This window comes from Chiloscyllium plagiosum, unplaced genomic scaffold, assembly GCF_037043375.1.
Source record: "Chiloscyllium plagiosum isolate Xiang-an unplaced genomic scaffold, Cpla_swu_hap1 HiC_scaffold_44, whole genome shotgun sequence".
Classification (NCBI taxonomy): Eukaryota; Metazoa; Chordata; class Chondrichthyes; order Orectolobiformes; family Hemiscylliidae; genus Chiloscyllium; species Chiloscyllium plagiosum.
The window spans coordinates 9036548-9060088 of NW_028270182.1; the positions used below are offsets into that span (position 1 = coordinate 9036548).

A 23541-nucleotide genomic window follows, 5' to 3' on the forward strand; every position below is an offset into this window, starting at 1 on the left:
AATCTCAGGCCTCGGGTACATTGGATTACCCATCCTGCATTGGTGTCCGAGGAAGAGAATTCCAAAAAGTGACAGGTTTGGATGGATATGGGCCAGGAGCAGGCAGGTGGGGACTAGTTTAATTTGGGATTACGTTCACCATGGACTGAAGGGTCTGTTTCTGTGCAGTAGGACTGTCTTACTTTACGATGCTTTCACACCCTTAAAAAGCCCTGTTCAAAACCAACAACTAAAAGGTTGGTTAGAAAAATTGTTTAAGATAAAAGCAGACACAGGAAAAATCCAGTGGAAAATAATAGAAAATATTCAGGGCATTTACTCAGGACTTTGGTAGCACAGTGGTAGTGGTTCAAGACTCACTAGCTCCAAAGGTGTTTCATGAGAGGATTCTGGGTAATCCAAGATGGAGGACGGAAAAAAGTTTTGGTTGTAACGGCTAATCCTTTTTTTGAGATCTTTTAGGTGTTGGAGATGATATCCTCGAATTCCAGGAGCAGCAATTACTGTTTTATATGCTATTGCATTGTTTTGAAACTTTGCGGAAAAAAAGTCAAAACAATAGCTGTTTTAAAAGTAAGAAGAACAGACAAAGGAAGCACATGGTGCGGTCAGTGCAGGAGAGAGAGAGAAAAAAAACTGACACCATGGTGTATGTGTGTGGAATGAGTTGCCAGAGGAAGCGGTGGAGGCTGGTACAATTGCAACATTTAAAAGGCATTTGGATGGGTAAATGAATAGGAAGGGTTTGGAGGGGATATGGGCCGGGTGCTGGCAGGTGGGAATGGATTGGGTTGGGATATCTGGGCGGCATCGACGGATTGGACCGAAGGGTCTGTTTCCATGCTGTACATCTCTATGACTCTATATGTTGGAGCAGTTTGATTGAGAAAACGTTCAGAGAGTTAACCAGCTGCACTTAAAAAAAATTCCTTCCTTCGTGTGAAATCTGAATTGAGATTGCTGAGGGTCTTTCAGCACAGTCTAAGACCCCTTGGCCTGAGTGCCCCCCCTCAAACTAATCCCACTTCCAGCAGGAAGACACTGGTTCTGGAGTGGGTGTTTATAACTGATTGCTCTGTCTGAAAGCTGGGACTGTGCACGTGTGGTGGGGCATGTGCACGTGTGGTGGCCTAAACAAGCGCAGCTTCGTGTTTCTCCTTACTGGGGCGAGTGTCTCTGGTGTTCCGTCCAAGCGTTATCCCCTTCCTCCCATTTGTGTAGATGAACTCCGCAGCAGAAACACTGAATTCTGTCCCCCAAACCTGGAGATGCAAAGAGAGAAGCTATGAGACGGTGTCCTGTTCCCTGCACAAACGATGCAAGTGCCCACTTCATCTGGCCCACTTTGCCCTGCCAGCCCTACTTCACCCCACAGCAGCCCCTCCTTGGCCAGTGCCATGAATTTCAGCCAAGATCAGGGCACTGACCTCCTGCTGCATGGGAGACAGGGGAGAGACTCAGGAATACTGGGAGGAAGGAGAGCCAGGGATGGTGGGAGGGGGCGGGGATTTCAGCCCACACTGCCACCTTGGGCTGGCATTTATCCCACAGCAAAGGCTGATCGGGTCACAATCGCATGGCTGATCTCAACCGGGCGCAGCGAGGTTCGCTGACCAGTTACCCGGAAGGCTCTACAGAAATGCAAACCTTTCTCTCTTGCACCCCCACCCCACTCCCTGACCCCCACCAATCCTTTGTGGCTCCCAGCAGTGATGATGCCCACCAGCTTGGAATCCCTCTGACCTTCGTAGAAGAATCCAGCTTCTGCCAACTCAGCTGGGCTGGTGCTGCACCATGATGGCCAGGTGTGGAACGACTCCAGCCGGGTCCTCTCAGCCACGAAAATATTCCAACCCCAGCCTGGGTCTGGCCCTAGTCACACATGAAGAAGAGAGGAAAACCGTTATAAGCTAAGGAGGGTCTGGGCTGAGATCACAGTGTCCAAGCTTTGGCCTTTGGATGACAGACTCAATGATGGTGCGACGATGTGTGGGGAATGTACCTCAGAATGAGCCCTTCCCGAGCTGGTGATGGGACTCTGTGAGGATCACAGAGTTGTTTCCACTGGGGAATGGATGGACAAGTGTAACTCTGTATATCTCAGTGAGCGGTTTATGGAACCTACAGAAAGTTGGAAAGGTGTCACTCTGAGTTGGCCTAATTTCTGCTCCAAAGTTTTGTGGTCTTTATCAGGAAGAAAGCAGGAGAATGGTGTGGCGAAACTTATCAGCCATGATTGATTGGCAGAGCAGACCTGATGGGCTGAATGGCCTAATTTCTGCTCTGATGTTTTCAAGGTCTTTATAGATGAAATGAAAACAGAGTTAGAGCAGATTCAGAGCAGGAACATTCAAGATCAGGGAGAACTGATGGCTTTGTGGTATTAGCACTGGATTGTTACTCCAAAGACCCTGATGATGTTCGGGCAGAGGGGAGGTGGGTGCAGGTTCAAATCCTGCCACAGCAGATAAAGCCATTCAGTGTGGAAGCAGACCCTTTGGTTCAACCAATCCATACTGACCACAATCCCAAACTAAACTAGTCTCACCTACCTGCACTTGACCCACATCCTGCTAAACCTTTCTTATTCATCTTACCTCAATACCTTTGAAGAGTTGTAACTGTACCTGCATCAGTTCATTCCACACATGAACAGCTTTCTGAATATAAAAGTTGCCCCTCGTGTCTTTTTAAAAATGTTTTTCTCTCACCCTAAACTATGTCCCCTTCATCTTGAGATCTCCCTCCGAAATAAGGTTTTCTTAAAATTTCAAGGGTGAAATACAAATGTTCTCCTGAAGGTGGCCCTCTCATGCAACATGACAGTGTTTGCACAATTCCTCATCAACTCTTAACTCATTCACAGGATTTATTGCCCTGAGTAAAGTTAAGAGTCAACCACATTACTGTGGGTTTGGAATCACGTGTAGGCCCTGACCAGACAAAGACGGTAGTTTCCTTCCCGAAAGGATATTAACGAGTCAGATGGATTTTTCCCAACAATTGACTTTTCGTCATGTTAATAAAATCATGACGGGATAGACGGTAAATAGATAAGGCTTTTTCCCCAGGGTAGCAGAGTCCAAAACTACTGGGAAAAAGATTTAAGGTGAGAGGGGAAAGATTTAAAAGGGACCAAAGGGGCAACTTTTTCACACAGAGGGTGGTGTGTTTGTGGAATAGACATTGACCCATATCCCTCTAAACCTTCACTATTCATGTACCCACCCGGATACCTTTCAAATGTTGTAATTGTCCCAGCCTCCACCATTACCTCTGGCAGCTCATTCAATACTCGCACCACCCTCGATGTGAAAACGTTGCCCCTCAGGTCCCTTTTAAACCTCTCCTCTCACTCTAAGCCTATGACCCTCTAGACCTTGTCTATTCACCCTATCCACACCCCTCATGATTTTATAAACCTGTATAAGGTCACCCCTCAGCCTCTGGCATTCTGGGGAAAATAGCCCCATCCTATTCAGTCTCTCCCTGTAGAGGCGTCATCACATTCAAGGCGGGTGCGGGAAAGTGGGACTTGGGTAGGTCGGATGGACCAAACGGTCTCCTCTGTGAAGTGTGATTCCATGAGGGGACCAAATTTGGTTGGCGTGAGGATGAGTATCTCAGAGTGTCGTGAGGGTGCTCCCTTCACTGCCGATGTCCCCCCACTCTCAAAAGAACACCCCCTCCTCTGGGTTGCGGAGGGTGAGTGGACTGGCCCCCACCCCACCATCTTCCCCCATCCCCCTGCCCAAAGGACTTGAAGCCAACTCACGTGATACCGGATCATCGCTGCGAGTCAATGGCGATGGGGGAAGGTCGTCCAATGCCGGGAGGCTCAGAAAGTGGGCAGCCTGCGGAAACAGAAAGAAGCTCCTCAGGAAATCTGGGAGAAGGGGAGCCCCATTAGCTCTCGGGCACCCTCCCCCCCCCACCCTTAACCGTCGGATCTGTGTCAGGATTGGCACCTGGGGAGACACCCAATGGGTCCCATAGAAGAAGGTGGGATTCCTTCTGTGGAATTGGGGATTGCCGGCTGGGACAGCATCGATGGGCTCCCCAGAATGGTCTCAGCTCCCACCCTACCTCTTGAAAAGGCTCTGGCGAACAGATGTCCAGTTCTGGCCACTGTGGGTAGTGCCCCCACCTCTGAGCTGGGGGCGTGTCTCTGCGATGGAGTTCCACTCCATGCCGAGTGCGGAGCACCCATGGTGCACCCAACTAGTTGGAGGGCACCAACCTGTGATGTCATCTGGCGCATGCTAGCAGGGAGAACAGGAGAGATTCACAGTTAGCCACACACGTGCGCAGCCAAGCCTCTCCTGTCACGCTACATCTGTGTCAGACTCCAGGAGTGAAATGTAACTCCTCGCCACCTAGCGCTTCGTCACTTTTGCCTCATCTGACTGGAGGAGAACCCTTCTCTCTTCTGTGGGTCCCATCTCAAACAGATTGGGGCATCCAATTCACCTGAGGAGCTCTCCCAGGATTTACTGAGGCCAGCTCTGGCACCATTGGGCTGAGTGGCCTCGTCTGTGCTTCAGTGAAACTCTCACCATGACCCCAGGAAATCCGATGTAGCTCCGGCAGTACTGGTCCCTTTCTTCCTCGGATTTCTGTCCCTGCAGATACTCGCACCTTGGAAAGACAACAGAGCCATTGGACTGTGGGATCAGGCCATAGAATTAGAAATCAATCCCCGAGCTGGGATTTCACCACATCGCTGTCACTCTGGGAAGGAACACTCCCTGTGTCCAGGAATCATACTGTGCTACCTCTCCTGTGTCCACCAAACACACAGAATCCTCACACTCCCATGTCCAGGGAGCACATGCAACCCTCACTCTCCCATGTCCAAGAAACACACATAACCCTCACTCTCCCATGTCCAGGGAACAGACGTAACCCTCACAGTCCCGTGTCCAGGGAACACACAGAATCCTATCTCTCCCATGTCCAGGAAACACACAGAACTGTTGCTCTCCCGTGTTCAGGAAACACGTAACCCTCACAGTCCCGTGTCCAGGGAACACACAGAACCCTCACTGCCTCATGTCCAAGGGACCCACGGTGTTGACACCCCATGCCCGGGCAGTGCATGAAGCTGTTGGCCTGATGTTCACCAAATCTGTGGCCAATATCTGCTGCGCCCGGCATCGGGTGCGGTTTGAGAGGGCACCGCCTCTTCCTGTGGGCCGAGGAGCCTGACGCTCAGGTCTCCATTGGGATAGTGCCTCGCTCTAATGGAAAAGTGTGCTCCGGAAAGACGCAGAGGATCCGAGAGGAAAGGAAGAGTCCACTTACTGAGGGAACCACTTGGCGTGTTCCTGCCATGGGTCGTCCCCTTCCTCCCAGTTGGCAAGGCTGCCATCACAGGAGAAACACTGCACTTGGTCCTTGCTGCCTGTCGGGGAGGGGAGATAAGGAGCAGTCATGGCCTGGGCACTTGAAAGCGATATCATGCTGACCCCTCGCTCTGGCCCTCCCAGATTGTCTTCCCTGAGCTCTCCCACAATCCCGAGATTCCCCATCCCTCTGCAACCTCCTCCAAAAGCTCCCACTACAAAATGCTTAGCCCTCCCCACCTCCTCCCCTTCTCCATAGGTGAGGGACACTGTCAGCACCTCAGTCTAGAATGCGGTTGGGGATGTCCCGAGCTGGAGTGACATTAAAAACCCCAACTGATTCACCAAAAAGGGCGAGGGAATTTTAATTTGTTGAACAGCAGGTCCAACATTTATTGCCGAGAAGGGCAGTTTAGAGTAAACCACATTGGGCTGTGGGTCTGGAGTTACCTGTAGGCCAGACCGGATAAGGATGGTAGTTTCTTTCCCTCAAGGGCATGAGGGGTTCTTTCCAATAATGGTCCCATGGTCATCTTTTGGTTTTTAATCCCAGATTTTTAACATCAAATTCAAATCCCACCAAGGTGGGAATCAAACCTGGGTCCCCAAGAGATAACCGCAGTCTCTGGATGGTCAGTCCAGCAACGATAGCAGCGGGCTGTCACTTCCCCTTGCCCGGTTGGGGCCTACATGTGACCCTGAGAACCACGGCAATTGGCCCCTAATCAGCCACTCTCTGAAATGGCCCAATGGAGTCACTCATCTGGGTTCAAGAAGGTGTTGCGCCAACCCCCTCCCTCAGCTTCACGAGGGGCAATTAGGGACCGACAATGTCAGGCCAGCCAGTGATGCCTATACAACCGGAGAGGGACGTGTGATTCTAACGGCCAATTCCCGTATGTTTCTATCCCACCAGCGGTCACCTGTGTAGAAAAACCCAGCTCCCGCCAACAGAGCGGGCTCCGTTGGAGCGTAGAAAGGCCAGCTCCCGAAGCTCTCGAGCCGGCTCCTCTCCTCCACTAGCTGCTGCCGTTGGCTCTGCAGGATCTTGCCGGGTGGCTGGACCCGCACGGCATACTTGGGAACATCACCAACGTCCAGTGCCTTGACCAAGCCGCAGTCGGGCTCGAACTGCCTGTGTTCCGACCACGGGGTCTTGGTGAGGCTGGTGCTGGAGAGGACTCCCCCACAGCAGAAACACTGCATGTAGGTCTTGGTGCCCGTGTAGTAGAAACCCGCGTCCGCCATCTCCTCGGGACTCCAGGTGGAGAACGACGGGTAGCTCTCGAAGCTCTTCAGCCTCCTCAGTTCGCTCCTCATCCGAGCATTGTAGCCCCTCACCCTCTGCCGACAGAAGGCTGCGTCTTCCTCCTCTACCTGCGCCACAAACTCCGCCATGTTGAAGTTCATCAAGGGCATGATGGACTGGAGTTCATTAGGATCCAGCTGCCGGTGGAGGGTGGCGGTGCCCTGCGTTGCGCCTTCCGGTGGTGGTGCCAGCTCTTGCGTCGCCATGATCTAGATGTCAACCAATCAGCGGGTTAGCTTTCAGTTAGCCGTTCAGCCCATCCCGACAGTACCATGCTGCGTAACTCTCTGTGCCAACCTCCATTTCCCCCTGCACACCCCTCCTACCCTAATAACCATTGTCCCCTCTTCAGTTGAACCTGCTCCACACCCCCCACCTAATTGCCCATCAAGACCCTAACCACTTGCTGGGTGGTAATGTCTCCTCTTGCATCATCCTTCATTTGTTCATCTGTCCCCTTCCCCTCTCATAGAGTCCTACAGCCCGGATACTGACCCTTCAGTCCAACTCGGTCAAATATCCTCAATCAATCTAGTCCCAGTTGGCAGCGTTTGGTCCATATCCCTCTGAACCTGCCCCACAACTATCTTGACTCCACCTCCTTTCACCCACCTGCCTGCAAAATGGGAGCCCATATTCCTAATTCCTCTGCCCCATCTGGATGAGGCATTCCACTCCAGGACATCCCAGACATCATCCTACTTTAGGGACCACAGTTTCCCTTCCTCAGTAATTGAGGATGGCCTCATCCTCAGATCTCCTGCACTCTTGCCCCAAACCCTCCTACCCCCTCTGCCCACAACGACAATAAGGATTGAGAGTCCCCTTCGTCCTGTATCGGGTGGAGACCAAAGGCAGACCCGCTGAGCATCTGCACTCTGCACCAACCAACCTGACCTTCTGGTTGCCATCTGCTTTAATTCCCCCTCTTCTCCCTCTCCGGTGCCCTGTCCATCCCACAGTCTGCTGAGCAAGGACTCTGACGCTGGAAAAAGCACAGCTGGTCAGGCAGCTTCTAAGGAGCAGGGGGACCACCGTTTCGGGCATAAGCTCAGTGGCCTCAGCATTGACTTCAGCAGCTTCAGAATTCCCCCACCCTCCCCCTGCAGCCTAATTCCATGTCTAGCCTTCCCCCTCTTCCTTGCCTCCCTGACCTGACCTATCCTATCCTGCTCAGCTGTCCACCTTTCCCACTGCTTCCATCTACCATCATCCCATCTACCTTACTCCCAGAACAAATCCCCTCCTTCTATAGACTTCTGGGCTCCCCCTCCCCAGCCCTGATGAAGGCTTTCGGACGGTTGATCTTCCTGTTCCTTGGATGCTGTCTAACCTGCTGTGCTCTTCCAGCCTCACATCTACTGACCCTAACTTTCAGCCCCTGTGCCCCTTCCTGTCCACTTGGGCAAGAGTGGTCTATGGTTCTCGACTTGAGCCAAAGAGGTAGTTGGGGGGAGGGAGGGGGCGAATGGCTATCTCTATTGTTGACCCCTTCCACCCCTCCCCAACCCCACATTCACTCTAGCGCGTCAGGGAGAGAGATGAATGACATTACCTTAATGTCAAACCCAACCAATGTGCTGATCCCTTGCCTCAGTGGGGTCCCAGATCGGTTCACTCTCTGTCGGTGCACGGTCCTTCAGCTTCTCAGTGAGTTCCTCCCGTCCTTCTGCTCAAAGGGGTGATCTCTCCCTGCGGTCGACCTCCCAGAGCCAGCTATGAATATTGACGGGCAATGTGTTTTGGCCTTTCTCCGAGCGACCAGGACCGGATCTTGCTTCATCAGAGTTCAGATGATTTCTATCACTTACCGTCCGACCGGCCCACTTCTTGTTGCACAACTTCCTGTGTGAATTGCGGAACACACACACACATCAACAATGTGTCTGTGTGTGGAGACAGTGAAAGAGAGAGAGAAACGGGAAGGTGGTAGAGACAGAGTGACGGGAGTGGAGAGAGACGAGGAAGGGGAGGGGAGAAGGGAAATGGGAAGAAGGGAAAGAGAGGGAAGGAGAGGATGTTTGGGGAGAATAGGAAGAGGGTAGTGGATGGAAAGGGGAGGTTAGTGGGGATTGGGGAGAGGGCAAGGGAGAGGAAATGGGTAGTGTGCAGGGGGAGGGGGTAAAGGAGGGAGAAGACGGAGGGGGAGATGGGGAGGGTGGGGGTGGAGTGGGTTAGTGTGAGGGGAGAAGTAGGAGAGGCGAGCGGGTAGTGGGAGAGGAGAGGGAGTAGGGGTGAGGGGAAGGGCATGGGGAGGGGTGAGGGAGGCGATGGGGGAAATGGGGAGGGATGGGTGAGAGTGGGGGGGGAGAGGGGGATTGAAGAGTAGGGCAGAGGGAGAGGAAGATGGGGAGGAGAAGGGGTGAGGGAAATTGGGGGAAGAAGGTGAGGGGGATGTGGGGGAAGAGGGTGAGGGCAAAATGGGAGGAGGGAGAGAAGGAAGAAGGTAAGGGGGAAGAGAGAAGGGTGGAAGGTGGTGTAGCTATGGGAGGAGCGGGAAGAGGGAAGGGGAGCCGAGGGGAGGGTGTGAGGGGAGAGGGTGGTAGAAAAGGGGGAGAGCAGAGGCGGAAAGTGAGGGAATAGTGGGAAGGGAGAAGGGAAGAGGATGGAAGGGGTGTGGGAGGGGAAGGCGTAAGGTGGGGTAAGAGGCGGGGGGAGGTGGACAGGGAAGAGGGATGGGAAGGGGGTGGCAGGGTGTAGGGGGCAGGGAGAAGTGGAAGGGGAGGGAAATGGCGAGCAGGGAGGGGCAAGAGGGGGAGGGGGCATCAGGAGGCAAAGAGGAGAGGGAAGTGAGAGAGGGAGGGGTTGAGAGGGGAAGGGGGTGGGATGGTGGAAGGGGGAGGAAAGGGAGAAAGTGGGAGGAAAGGGGGTATGGAGGAGAGGGGAGAGCGGGGGGAGTGATTGGGGAGGGGGAAGTGGAGGGGGAGGGGTACAGAGTGGGGGGAGGGGGAAGTGGTGGGGTGGACAGGGGTATGGAGGAGATGGGAAGGGGGTACAAAGGGGGAGAGGAGCAGGGAATGGGGAGGGGAAAGAGGAAAGTGGAGGTGCACGGTGAAAATGAAGTGAGGGGGAGGGAGGGGTTAGGGAGAAGGTACAGAGAGGGAGGAGGGGGAGAGAGTAACTGAAGGAGAGAGAGAGAGGAGAAAGGGGGGATTGCGTACATTGACAGGAAATCATGTGAGTTCAGTGAAATGCCTGGCTCATGCCCAGGGCAGCCATTTTAATAACCTTTTATGATCCAGTTGCGATGACGATCAGATTAAAATAAGCCTTGCTAGCACAGAATATTGTTACAGAAACGCTCTAAAATGATCAAAGGTTTGGGGCAATTCTGGATGCTTCAGGACCTATTCATTGCAAACTTCCAACCTGTTTAAGGAAACCTATTCTGCTTTTTGCAGTCTCATCTGAACTTTAAATCCTCAATCGGGGAACGAACCCTGAGAATTGGTTGATGCAGTTTCACTTCCTAATTTGACGGGGTTGCTCCATGCAATAAAGTTGAAAATAGTTGTTTCAGTGTCCTTGAGATCGTTTAATAAGTTAAAGTTAGCTTCTGGTAACTTAGGCCACAATAGCAAGAAAGTGGAGTTGAGGGTGATCAGATCAGCCATTGCGGGGCAGAGCAGATTGGATGGGCTGAATGGCCTACTCCTACATCTTATGGTCATTAATCGGGAAAGAGCTGATTGAGAAACTCAGAGAATTCCTGTAATTAAGAGCCTGGCTGGATGCCTGGGTCCCAGAGTTGGGCTCCACACTTTAAGGAAAGAGACTGAGGAGAGGGAGTGAATTCAGGGATAGTGAATGACAATGGGCTCAGGAATGCAGGACCTCAATTCCACAAAGAGCCTGGAGAAGTGAGGATCACCCAGAATCCAGCACCTTCAGTGAATGCATGAAATCAGGACGACTTGGTAAGCTGACGAGAAATTGATGACCTGAGAGCTAATGAATTATTGGACTCTGCCGTGAAACTTATACACCAACTTATAGTGATGCTGTAGAACAGAGGGACCTAGGGGTTCAAGTACATAACTTCTTGAAGCTTACGTCCCATGTAGACAGGGTGGTGAAAAAGGCATTTAGCCCGGTTGCCTTCATTGCTCAGTCCTTTGAGTATAGGTGTTGAGAAGGAGAAAGTGAGGACTGCAGATGCTGGAGATCTGAGTTGACAATGTGGTGCTGGAAAAGCACAGCAGGTCAGGCAGCATCCGAGGAACAAGAGAATCGATGTTTCGTGCATAAGCCCTTAGTCCAAAATATCGAGTCTCCTGCTGCCTGACCTGCTGTGCTTTTCCAGCACCACACTCTCAACATGGGTGTTGAGAAGTCAGGTTGAGATTGTACAGGACATTGGTGAGGCTTCTTCTGGAGTAAGATTAAAACTCACACAACACCAGGTTATAGATCAATAGGTTTGATGAAGAAAAGGCGCTCCAAAAGCTCAAGCCTCCAAATAAACCTGTTGGACTATAACCTGGTGTTGTATGATTTTTAACTTTGTATACCCCAGTTCAACACTGGCATCTCCAAATCATGACATTTTCTGGAATACAGCGCCCAGTTGTAGTACCAAGTGAAAGGAATGATGTTATTAAGCTGGAGAGGGTTCAGCAGAGATTTATCAGGATGGAAGGTTTGAGTTATAAAGAAAGGCTGGAACCTTTTTCACTGGAGATTGAGAGGTGACCCTATCAAGGTTTAAAATCTCATGAGGGGTCTAGATAAGGATAGTGGTTGGTGTCTTTTCCCTAAGGTGGGGGATTTCAAGACTGGGGGCAGAATGTGAGAGCAGAGATTTTAAAAAGACATGAGGGGCAAACTTTTTTACACAGAGGATGGTTCACACGTGGAATGAATTTCCTGAGGAAGAGGTGGATGCAGGCACAGTTACAATATTTAAAAGACATTTGGATAAGAGCATAAACTGGAAAGGTTTGGAGGGATATGGGTCAGGAGCAGGCAGGTGGGACTAATTTAGTTTGGGATAATGTTCGACATGGACTGGTTGGACTGAGGGGTCTGTTTCTGTGTCCTTTGACTCTATGACTCTATGACAATTACATCTCAATTCCTATGTTGCCCCAATGGGCACAAAGTGCTGGGATGGTAATATCCCAGCTGGCTCATCCAGTGGGACCAGACTGATAATGTAAGGCATTGGTTCAAATCCCATCATTGCACTCAAAATGGGATTTTAAGACAATGAATAAACCTGGACTTGAAAGCTGGGATTGGTAACGGTGACTGTGGCAACAGTTATTACTCACTGTAAAACTGCACCAGGCACACTCAGAGGGAAGTGAAGTTTGCTATTGTTATAAAGTCTGGCTTGTGTGTAACTCTAGGAGTAAGATACAAGAGAAGTGGACCATTCAGCCCATCGACACTGCAGCGCCATCCAATGAGATGGCACCGGATCTTACAAACCTTCACTCCCATGCTGGGTTCCTTGTCATCAACTCTGCACTGAAAAAGCACCAGCAAGCCACTCAGTTCAAGGGAAAATTAGGGATGGGTAACACCCTCTGGCCTCGCCAGGTGACGCCCCATCCCATGAACTATCACCAACCTGGGTTGTAAGGTCCCCTTGTAAGGTCAGGTATCCACATGTGCCCTCCAGGAGTCCACTCTCTGTGAACTTTCAGATATCTGACTCTCTGCTGCTCCTGTCTGGGAGCCTGGGTACAAATCCCAAACCGAACATTAACTTTTCTCTGAATAAAAAATGATTGACCAGATCTCAGTTTGTTACAGCCTGTGAACTTGCCCAAACACAGCCCTTTCTTGTGAAGGCACTGCTCCAATCAAACACACTGCACTGACAAACCACAAATACCTGCAGCAGCTTAACCTGCAGTTTCTATTTGAAAAATGTCTTTCTAGTCAAAGAGATGTACAGCATGGAAACAGACCCTTCTGTCCAACCTGTCCATGGCAACTAGATATCCCAACCCAATCTAGTCCCACCTGCCAGCACCCGGCCCATATCCCTCCAAACCCTTCCTATTCATATACCCATCCAAATACCACTTAAATGTTGCAATTGTGCCAGCCTCCACCACTTCATCTGGCAGCTCATTCCATACACGTACCATCCTGTAGGTAAAAAAAGTTGCACCAGCCCCAGGGAAAAGACTTTGTCTATTTACCCTGTCCATGCCCCTCATAATTTTGTAAACCTCTATAAGATCACCCCTCAGCATCCGCGCTCTGGGGAAAACAGCCCCAGCCTGTCCCTACAGCTCAAATCCTCCAACCCTGGCAACATTCTTGTAAATCTTTTCTGAACCCTTTCAAGTTTCACAACATCTTTCTAAAAGGAAGGAGACCAGAATTGCACGCAATTTTCCAACAGTGGCTTAACCAATGTCCTGTATAACTACAACATGACTTCCCAACTCCTGTACTCAATACTCTGACCAATAAAAGAAAGCAGACCAAACACCTTCTTCACTGTCCTAACTACCTGCGACTTCACTTTCAAGGAGCTATGAACCTGCACTCCAATGTCTCTTTGTTCAGCAACACTCCCTAGGACCTTACCATTAAGTAGATAAGTCCTACCCTGATTTGCTTTCCCAAAATGCAGCACCTCACATTTATCTAAATTAAACTCCATCTGCCACTTCTCAGCCCATTGGCCCATCTGGTCCAGATCCTGTTGTAATCTGAGGTCACCCTCTTCGCTGTCCACTACACCTCCAATTTTGGTGTCATCTGCAAACTTACTAACTGTACCTCTTATGCTCACATCCAAATCATTTATGTAAATGACAAAAAGTAGAGGACCAGCACCGATCCTTGTGGCACTCCACTGTTCACAGGCCTCCAGTGTGAAAAACAACCCTCCACCATCACCCTCTGTTTTCTACCTCTGAGCCAGTTCTGTATCCAAATGGTTACTTCTCCCTGTCTTCCATGAGATCTAATCTTGCTAATCAGTCTCCCATGGGGAACCTTGTCAAATGCCTTAATGAAGTCCGTATAGATCACATCTACTGCTCTGCCCTCATCAATACTCTTTGTTACTTTTTCAAACAACTCAATCAAGTTTGTGAGACATGATTTCCCATGCACAAAGCCATGTTGACTATCCCAAATCCGTCCTTGTCTTTCCAAATACATGTACATCCTGTCCCTCAGGATTCCCTCCAACAACTTGCCCACCACTGACATCAGGCTCACTGATCAATAGTTCCCTGGCTTGTCCTTACCACCCTTCTTAAACAGTGGCACAATGCTAGCCAACCTCCAGTCTTTTGGCACCTCACCTGTGACTATCGATGATGCAAATATCTCAGCAAGAGGCCCAGCAATCACTTCTCTAGCTTCCCACAGAGTTCAAGGGTACACCTGATCAGGTCACGGGGATTTATCCACCTTTACCCGTTTCAAGACATCCAGCACTTCCTCCTCTGTAATCTGGACATTTTGCAAGATATCACCATCTATTTCCCTACAGTCTACATCTTCCATATTCTTTTCTACAATAAATACTGATGCAAAATACTCGTTTAGTATCTCCCCCATTTTCTGTGGCTCCACACAAAGGCCACCTTGCTGATCTTTGAGGGGTCCTATTCTCTCCCTCGTTACCTTTTTGTCCTTAATGTATTTGTAAAAACCGTTTGGATTTGCCTTAATTCTATTTGCCAAAGCTATCTCATGTCCCTTTTTGCCCTCCTGATTTCCCTCTTAAGTATACCCATACTTCCTTTATACTCTTTCTAAAGATTCACTCGATCTATCCTGTCTATACCTAACATATGCTTTCTTCTTTTTCTTAACTAAACCCTCAATTTTTTTCATCATCCAGCATTCCCGATACCTACCAGCCTTTCCTTTCACCCAAACAGGAATATACTTTCTCTGGATTTTCATTTCTGAATGCTTCCCATTTTTCAGCCGTCCCTTTACCTGCGAACATCTGCCTCCAATCAGCTTTCGAAAGTTCTTGCCTAATACCGTCAAAATTGGCCTTTCTCCAATTTAGAACTTCAACTTTTATATCTGGTCTATCCTTTTCCATCACTATTTAAAATCTAATAGAATTATGGTCGCTCGCCCCAAAGTGCTCCCGCACTGACACCTCAGTCACCTACCCTGCCTTATTTCCCAAGAGAAGGTTAGGTTTTGCACCTTCTCTAGTAGGTACATCCACATATTGAATCAGAAAATTTTCTTGTACACACTTTGCAAATTCCTCTCCATCTAAACCTTTAACACTATGGCAGTCTCAGTCTATGTTTGGAAAGTTAAAATCCCCTACCATAACCACCCTATTATTCTTACAGATAGCTGAGATCTGCTTACAAGTTTGTTTCTCAATTTCCCTCTGACGATTTGGGGGTCTATCACCTCTTCCTACCGCCCCCTTGACCATGACCCCACCCCCCATCACCAAACCATCATCTCCCAGACCATACAGAACCTCATCACCTCAGGAGATCTCCCACCCACAGCTTCCAACCTCATAGTCCGGGAACCCCGCACTGCCCGGTTCTACCTCCTTCCCAAGATCCACAAGCCTGACCACCCTGGCCGACCCATTGTCTCAGCATGCTCCTGCCCCACTGAACTCATCTCTACCTACCTCGACACTGTCCTATCCCCCCTAGTCCAGGAACTCCCCACATACGTTCGAGACACCACCCACGCCCTCCACCTCCTCCAAGACTTCCGTTTCCCCGGCCCCCAACACCTCATCTTCACCATGGATATCCAATCCCTCTACACCTCCATCCGCCATGACCAGGGCCTCCAAGCCCTCCGTTTTTTCCTCTCCAGACGTTCCCAACAGTACCCCTCCACCGACACTCTCATTCGTTTGGCCGAACTGGTCCTCACCCTTAACAATTTCTCCTTTGAATCCTCCCACTTCCTCCAGACCAAAGGGGTAGCCATGGGCACACGTATGGGCCCCAGCTATGCCTGTCTCTTTGTTGGCTACGTAGAGCAGTTGATCTTCCGTAATTACACCGGCACCACTCCCCACCTCTTCCTCCGCTACATTGATGACTGCATTGGCGCCACCTCGTGCTCCCGCGAGGAGGTTGAGCAATTCATCAACTTCACCAACACATTCCACCCTGACCTTAAATTTACCTGGACCATCTCTGACACCTCCCTCCCCTTCCTGGACCTCTCCATCTCCATCAGTGACGACCGACTTGACACTGACATCTTCTACAAACCCACCGACTCCCACAGCTACCTGGATTACACCTCTTCCCACCCTACCTCTTGCAAAAATGCCATCCCATATTCCCAATTCCTCCGCCTCCGCCGTATCTGCTCCCAGGAGGAGCGGTTCCACCATAGAACACACCAGATGGCCTCCTTCTTTAGAGACCGCAATTTCCCTTCCCACGTGGTTAAAGATGCCCTCCAACGCATCTCATCCACATCCCGCACCTCCGCCCTCAGACCCAACCCCTCCAACCGCAACAAGGACAGAACGCCCCTGGTGCTCACCTTCCACCCTACCAACCTTCGCATAAACCAAATCATCCGCCGACATTTCCGCCACCTCCAAACAGACCCCACCACCAGGGATATATTTCCCTCCCCACCCCTCTCCGCCTTCCGCAAAGACCGTTCCCTCCGTGACTACCTGGTCAGGTCCACGCCCCCCTACGACCCACCCTCCCATCCTGGCACTTTCCCCTGCCACCGCAGGAACTGTAAAACCTGCGCCCACACCTCCTCCCTCACCTCCATCCAAGGCCCCAAAGGAGCTTTCCACATCCATCAAAGTTTTACCTGCACATCCACTAATATCATCTATTGTATCCGTTGCTCCCGATGCGGTCTCCTCTACATTGGGGAGACTGGACGCCTCCTAGCAGAGCGCTTTAGGGAACATCTCCGAGACACCCGCACCAATCAACCACATCGCCCAGTGGCTCAACATTTCAACTCCCCCTCCCACTCTGCCGAGGATATGGAGGTGCTGGGCCTCCTCCACCGCCGCTCCCTCACCACCAGACGCCTGGAGGAAGAACGCCTCATCTTCCGCCTCGGAACACTTCAACCCCAGGGCATCAATGTGGATTTTAACAGTTTCCTCATTTCCCCTTCCCCCACCTCATCCTAGCTTCTAACCTCCAGAAACTCGATCCCCTGACCTGTCCGGACTTGTCCGACCTGCCCAGCTCCTTTTCCACCTATCCACTCCACCCTCTCCTCCCTGACCTATCACCTTCATCTCCTTCCCCACTGACCTATTGTACTCTATGCCACTCTCTCCCACCCCCACCCTCCTCTAGCTTATCTCTCCATGCTTCAGGCTCTCTGCCTTTATTCCTGATGAAGGGCTTTTGCCCGAAACGTCGATTTTGCCTGTCCTCGGATGCTGCCTGAATTGCTGTGCTCTTCCAGCACCACTGATCCAGAATCTGGTTTCCAGCGTCTGCAGTCATTGTTTTTACCTGGTCTATAATACAATCCCACTAAGGTTTCTTATTTCTTTCTTATTTCTCAGTTCCACCCAAATAACTTCTGTGGATGTATTCCAGGAATATCCTCCCTCAGCACAGCTGTAATGCTATCCCTTACCAAGAACGCCACTTGACGACACAGCACAGACCTCACTGGGTATGGAGGATGAATGCACTTGTCAAAGCAGCTTGGAGGAAGTGAAATGCTGTATGCATCTGCCTGTGATGACTCAAAAGAGAAAAGTCTGCCTCTTTCACAAGTGAAGTCAAGAGGAGTGTCACAGCTCCTCTCCAGAGATACCATCCATTCACAGTGAATGAGGGAGTGCCCCAGGCAAGAGGGAACATGTACAAAAACATGCGTTGCTGCGTAGTTTCCATAGTGTAGTGGTTATCACGTTCGCCTCACACGCGAAAGGTCCCCAGTTCGATCCTGGGTGGGAACATTATGCTGCCTTTTTAATATCTTTCTTCTCCCTCAGGGAACTGACCCAAACTCTCACACCTCATTCCGTTTCATCCCGACTTTTCCATCCAGAACTGGGACAGTGCAAGGTGTCAAAGGAGAGAAGAGCTGTGGATGACCTCTCACGGGAAGCTGAGGATTGATTCCTGAGAGCAGGAGATGTGGAGATAGGGTCAGTGAGAGGTCAGGGGAGATTGCAGAGTGGGACAGAGAGCTGATGGAAAGAGGGTGTGTGTTTCAAAAGACGTCAGTCACCCAACATGGGCGTTGGAGCCACATTGCTGAGATCCAGGCTCTCTCACATTGTCACCAACTGAGCCAACCAGAGATGATGCTGGGTGCGACCTCATCAGTTGCTGTCGTGATGTAGTCCCAGTGATTTCCCCAGCGATCATTTCGAGTTTTAAAAAAATGTTGGTAATCTCCAGTTCAAGCCCAGAGTGCTGGCAATGCTGTAATAGAATCAACTCATTGATCCCGACCCCCCTCCAAATGAGGTCTTTGCACTCTCCATTGGGAGGGGAGCTCCTTGTATTTATAGATGAGACCATTCCGCCCGTTTAATCTGTGCTGGCGGAGGGGGGGGGGCGGGGGGGAGGGGTTCTCGCTGAAAGGTTAGATATGTGAGAACGGACAGCAACATAAGCCATTGGGAGGTGTGTAAAGGCAGTGCTGATTGAGTAAGAAGCCCCGTCTGTGTGTGTATCTGTGTGTGTCGAGGGGTGGGGTAGAGGACTGTGTGAGTGAGCAGGCCCCCCCAGAGTGTCCTGGATGGGAAAGGCACTTTGTTCAAGCGTCCAGGGCCGCTGCCGCGAGATTTGATGGAAGAGACGGTGGTTTCCAAAGGGCACACAGAGGCAAAAAATAATTGTTTGAGAATCTTGTGCCCCGGGGCTGACAAAGCAACAGGCTGTAAAATGCATGACAGAGAGAAAATTTGATAGACATGCGTGAATAGATGCCTGAAACGTCGATTTTTCCTGCTCCTTGGATGCTGTCTGACCGGCTGTGCTTTTCCAGCACCACTCTATTCTCCAGCATATACAGTACCCATTTTGCCATGTATGAAGAAATGTTGGCTGGATTAGTGTATTTGTAAAATCCCTTTGGATTCTCCTTAATTCTATTTGCTTAAGCAATCTCATACCCCCTTTTTGCCCTCCTGATTTCCCTCTTAAGTATACTCCTACTTCCTTTATACTCTTCTAAAGATTCACTCGATCTATCCTGTCTATACCTGACATATGCTTCCTTCTTTTTCTTAACTAAACCCTCAATTTCTTTAGTCATCCAGCATTCCCTATACCTACCAGCCTTCCCTTTCACCCAAACAGGAGTATACTTTCTCTGGATTTTCATTTCTGAATGCTTCCCATTTTTCAGTCGTCCCTTCACCTGCGAACGTCTGCCCCCAATCAGCTTTCGAAAGTTCTTGCCTAATACCGTCAAAATTGGCCTTTCTCCAATTTAGAACTTCAACTTTTAGATCTGGTCTATCCTTTTCCATCACTATTTTAAATCTAATAGAATTATGGTCGCTGGCCCCAAAGTGCTCCCCCACTGACACCTCAGTCACCTACCCTGCCTTATTTCCCAAGAGAAGGTTAGGTTTTGCACCTTCTCTAGTAGGTACATCCACATATTGAATCAGAAAATTTTCTTGTACACACTTTGCAAATTCCTCTCCATCTAAACCTTTAACACTATGGCAGTCTCAGTCTATGTTTGGAAAGTTAAAATCCCCTACCATAACCACCCTATTATTCTTACAGATAGCTGAGATCTGCTTACAAGTTTGTTTCTCAATTTCCCTCTGACGATTTGGGGATCTATAATACAATCCCACTAAGGTTTCTTATTTCTTTCTTATTTCTCAGTTCCACCCAAATAACTTCTGTGGATGTATTTCCAGGAATATCCTCCCTCAGCACAGCTGTAATGCTATCCCTTACCAAGAACGCCACTTGAGACACAGCACAGACCTCACTGGGTATGGAGGATGAATGCACTTGTCAAAGCAGCTGGGAGGAAGTGAAATGCTGTATGTATCTGCCTGTGATGACTCAAAAGAGAAAAGTCTGCCTCTTTCACAAGTGAAGTCAAGAGGAGTGTCACAGCTCCTTTCCAGAGATACCATCCATTCACAGTGAATGAGAGAGTGCCCCAGGCAAGAGGGAACATGTACAAAAGCGTACGTTATTGTAAAGTTTCCATAGTGTAGTGGTTATCACGTTCGCCTCACACGCGAAAGGTCCCCAGTTCGATCCTGGGTGGGAACATTATGCTGCCTTTTTAATATCTTTCTTCTCCCTCAGGGAACTGACCCAAACTCTCACACCTCATTCTGTTTTGTCCCGACTGTTCCATCCAGAACTGGGACAGTGCAAGGTGTCAAAGGAGAGAAGAGCTGTGGATGACCTCTCACGGGAAGCTGAGGATTGATTCCTGAGAGCAGGAGACGTGGGGATAGGGTCAGTGAGAGGTCAGGGTAGATTGCAGAGCGGGTCAGAGAGCTGATGGAAAGAGGGTGTGTGTTTCAAAAGACGTCAGTCACCCAACATGGGCGTTGGAGCCACATTGCTGAGATCCAGGCTCTCTCACATTGTCACCAACTGAGCCAACCAGAGATGATGCTGGGTGCGACCTCATCAGTTGTTGTAGTGAGGTAGTTCCCAGTGATTTCCCTAGCGATCATTTCGGGTTTTAAAAAAATGTTGGTCTTAGGCGGTGCGTTGAGGTTGTAGTTTCCTGTGGGTTCGAGTCCCACTTCTGACAGTCATATTTTACTTTGAAGTCATGAATGCAGCATCCCTTCAAAGCTTTTTGTTCAGTACTTCCAAATAAACCTGTTTGACTTTCACCTAGTGTGGTGTGACGTTTAACTTTGCACTCCATTAGACTGCAGGGAAAATTGAGCCCCTTGATTCACTCAGAGCAGTTAACGATCAGGGAGAGTGACCAAATTGTTGCGTGCTGTTGTTAAGGTGCGTCTTTTTAGAATAAAATAAACACAACGCCCAACGTGGGGCTCGAACCCACGACCCTGAGATTAAGAGTCTCATGCTCTACCGACTGAGCTAGCCGGGCTTCACAGTACGCTGTAGCTACTGCCTTATCCCTTGTTGTAGTCAATTTGTTTCGCTTTTTTATTCCAAATCAGTGACTTCTTCTCCCTCTGCTTTAAATGTAAAATTGCAGCTACTGCTGCTGGGAATCGGAAATTAAAACCAACATAATTTACAACCCACAGTTTGGATTGGACAAAACTCATCCAGGCTCCTCCTCCTCCTCCTGCTGCTGCTGTCGGGGGAACCTGCAATAACCTCCCTCCCATACACACTGCAAACACTCACAACCTGCAGCTTTCACATCCAGCTCTCAGCGGGAGATACACATATAGAGAGAGAGAGAGAACTTACGCACAATTCCCCCTACCTCTGTCACCTTCTCCAGCCACTACACCTCTCCCTACCTCTGTCACCTCCTCCAGCCCCTACACTCCTCCCTATCATTATAACCTCATCCAGCCCCTACATCCCTCCCTATCTCTGTCATGGCTCCAGTCCTGACACCCCTCCCTATCTCTGTCACCGTCTCCAGCCTCAACACCCCTCCCTATCTCTGTCACCGTCTCCAGCCTCTACACGTCTCCCTATCTCTGTAACCTCCTCCAGCCCCTACACCCCCTATGTCTGCCTCCATCTCCCACCAATCCTTGATTTCTGCACCCCTCCAATTCTGGTTCATTTATCTATCACTCTTTGAATCACAGAAGTCAACAGCACAGAAAACGGCCATTCAGCATTTTCAATTTATGCTGGTCCAAAACAACCACCCAAACGTTTGTCGGAGAAATTAGCCCAATACAGCAGAGATAACAAAACACAGATTGAAGTAAAATGAACAAACATTTTCTTAGCACGGCGATATCATGAAAGAGAAATTGGCTAAGTTGAAGCAGCACAGTCTGTCTGGGTAGCAGAAACTCTCTTCCTTGAGCTGAAAATGTTCCCACAACTTTCTAACCCCAATTTCCCTCACCTCTTTTGATCTGTCTACCTGCCTGCCTGTCTGCCTGCCTACCTATCAATCTACCTATCTATCTGTCTGTCCATCTCTGTAAATGTATATCTATCTGTCTATGCTTTGCTGAACTATTTGACATAATATGTCTCCAGGATGTGGCATTGCATGCTAGTCTGGTGACATGCCCCTGTCATTCGTGATACTCGTGTTATTTCCTGTGATGTAAAGATGAGATCACTTTGTACTGAATTATGCAGCAAACTCCCACCTCGGGCAACTGTCTGTGTGGAGTTTGCACAATCTCCCCGTGTCTGGGTGGGTTTCCTCCGGGTGCTCCGGTTTCCTCCCACCATCCAAAAGATGTGCTGGCCAAGTGAATTGGCCATGCTAAATTGTCCATAGTGTTAGGTGCATTAGTCAGGGGTAAATATTTGGTAGGGGAATGGGTCTGGGCAGGTTTTGAGGATGTAACTCTGAAGATGAATGAGGGAGATCCAGTAGATGTAGTGTACCTGGACTTTCAGAAAGCTTTTGATAAAGTCCCACATAGGAGGTTAGTCAGCAAAATTAGGGCACATGGTATTGGGGGCAAAGTACTAACTTGGATTGAAAGTTGGTTGGCTGATAGGAAACAAAGAGTAGTGATAAACAGCTCCATTTCGGAATGGCAGGCAGTGACCAGTGGGGTACCGCAGCTTTTTACAATTTATGTTAATGATGTAGAAGATGGTATTAGTAATAACATTAGCAAATTTGCTGATGATACTAAGCTGGGTGGCAGGGTGAAATGTGATGAGGATGTTAGGAGATTACAGGGTGACCTGGACAAGTTAGGTGAGTGGTCAGATGCATGGCAGATGCAGTTTAATGTGGATAAATGTATGGTTATCCACTTTCGTGGCAAGAACAGGAAGGCAGATTACTACCTAAATGGAATCAATTTAGGTAAAGGGGCAGTACAAAGAGATCTGGGTGTTCTTGTACACCAGTCAATGAAGGTAAGCATGCAGGTACAGCAGGTAGTGGAGAAGGCTAATAGCATGCTGGCCTTCATAACAAGAGGGATTGAGTATAGAAGCGAAGAGGTTCTTCTGCAGCTGTACAGGGCCCTGGTGAGACCACACCTGGAGTACTGTGTGCAGTTCTGGTCTCCAAATTTGAGGAAAGACATTCTGGCTATTGAGGGAGTGCAGCGTAGGTTCACGAGGTCAATTCCTGGAATGGCGGGACTACCTTTTGCTGAAAGACTGGAGCGACTGGGCTTGTATACCCTTGAGTTTAGAAGACTGAGAGGGGATCTGATTGAGACATATAAGATTATTAAAGGATTGGACACTCTGGAGGCAGGAAACATGTTTCTGCTGATGGGTGAGTGCCAAACCAGAGGACACAGCTTAAAAATACGGGGTAGACCATTTAGGACAGAGATGAGGAGAAACTTCTTCACCCAGAGAGTGGTGGCTGTGTGGAATGCTCTGCCCAGAGGGCAGTGGAGGCCCAGTCTCTGGATTCATTTAAGAAAGAGTTGGATAGAGCTCTCAAGGATAGTGGAATCAAGGGTTATGATGATAAGGCAGGAACAGGATACTGATTAAGGATGATCAGCCATGATCATATTGAATGGTGGTGCAGGCTTGAAGGGCAGAATTGCCTACTCCTGCATCTATTGTCTATTGTCTTCGGAGGGTCCGTGTGGACTTATTAGGCTGAAGGACCTGTTTCCACACTGTAGGGAATCTAATCTAATCTAATCAAATATTTTTGACACCAACTAGTATATCCAATAAAATCACTCACACTCATGCATCTGGGTTCACCCTAAGCCATTTGGATAAATTGCATGTCCTGCAGCAAGAGGGCAGAGCTCAGTAAGACTGAGACCAAAATCTTTATATCATCAGGGTAACGGCACAGTGATCAAATCAGAAGTATCTTCCTCAATGAAATATT

At 49.5% G+C, this 23541-nt stretch overlaps 1 protein-coding gene and 3 non-coding genes across 6 annotated transcripts in view; 2 read left to right on the top strand and 2 right to left on the bottom strand.

Moving 5' to 3' along the window:
• Window positions 1–8670, bottom strand: part of LOC122544333 (baculoviral IAP repeat-containing protein 1-like) — a 30518-nt gene extending 21848 nt beyond the window's left edge. Inside the window, exons 1-7 of one of the 3 annotated variants that reach the window (XM_043683512.2) lie at window positions 8247–8670; window positions 6269–6863; window positions 5305–5404; window positions 4557–4638; window positions 3776–3854; window positions 1744–1872; window positions 1163–1262 (exon numbers count right to left, since the gene is read on the bottom strand). In XM_043683512.2, coding sequence (XP_043539447.2) covers window positions 1163–1262; window positions 1744–1872; window positions 3776–3854; window positions 4557–4638; window positions 5305–5404; window positions 6269–6860 — 1082 coding nt within the window. In that variant the 5' untranslated portion in view covers window positions 6861–6863; window positions 8247–8670. Of the gene's footprint in view, window positions 1–1162; window positions 1263–1743; window positions 1873–3775; window positions 3855–4556; window positions 4639–5304; window positions 5405–6268; window positions 6864–8209 lie in introns of those variants that run through there. The other 2 variants (XM_043683511.2, XM_087982936.1) reach the window with 2 other exon arrangements.
• Window positions 8671–17472: 8802 nt separating this feature from the next.
• Window positions 17473–17545, top strand: trnav-cac (transfer RNA valine (anticodon CAC)). The gene has a single exon. It is a non-coding gene; the product is annotated as a tRNA-Val (tRNA).
• Window positions 17546–19771: 2226 nt separating this feature from the next.
• On the top strand, window positions 19772–19844 carry trnav-cac (transfer RNA valine (anticodon CAC)). Its single transcript has one exon. It is a non-coding gene; the product is annotated as a tRNA-Val (tRNA).
• Window positions 19845–20579: 735 nt separating this feature from the next.
• trnak-cuu (transfer RNA lysine (anticodon CUU)) lies at window positions 20580–20652 on the bottom strand. Its single transcript has one exon. It is a non-coding gene; the product is annotated as a tRNA-Lys (tRNA).
• Between the last annotated feature and the right edge of the window lie 2889 nt (window positions 20653–23541).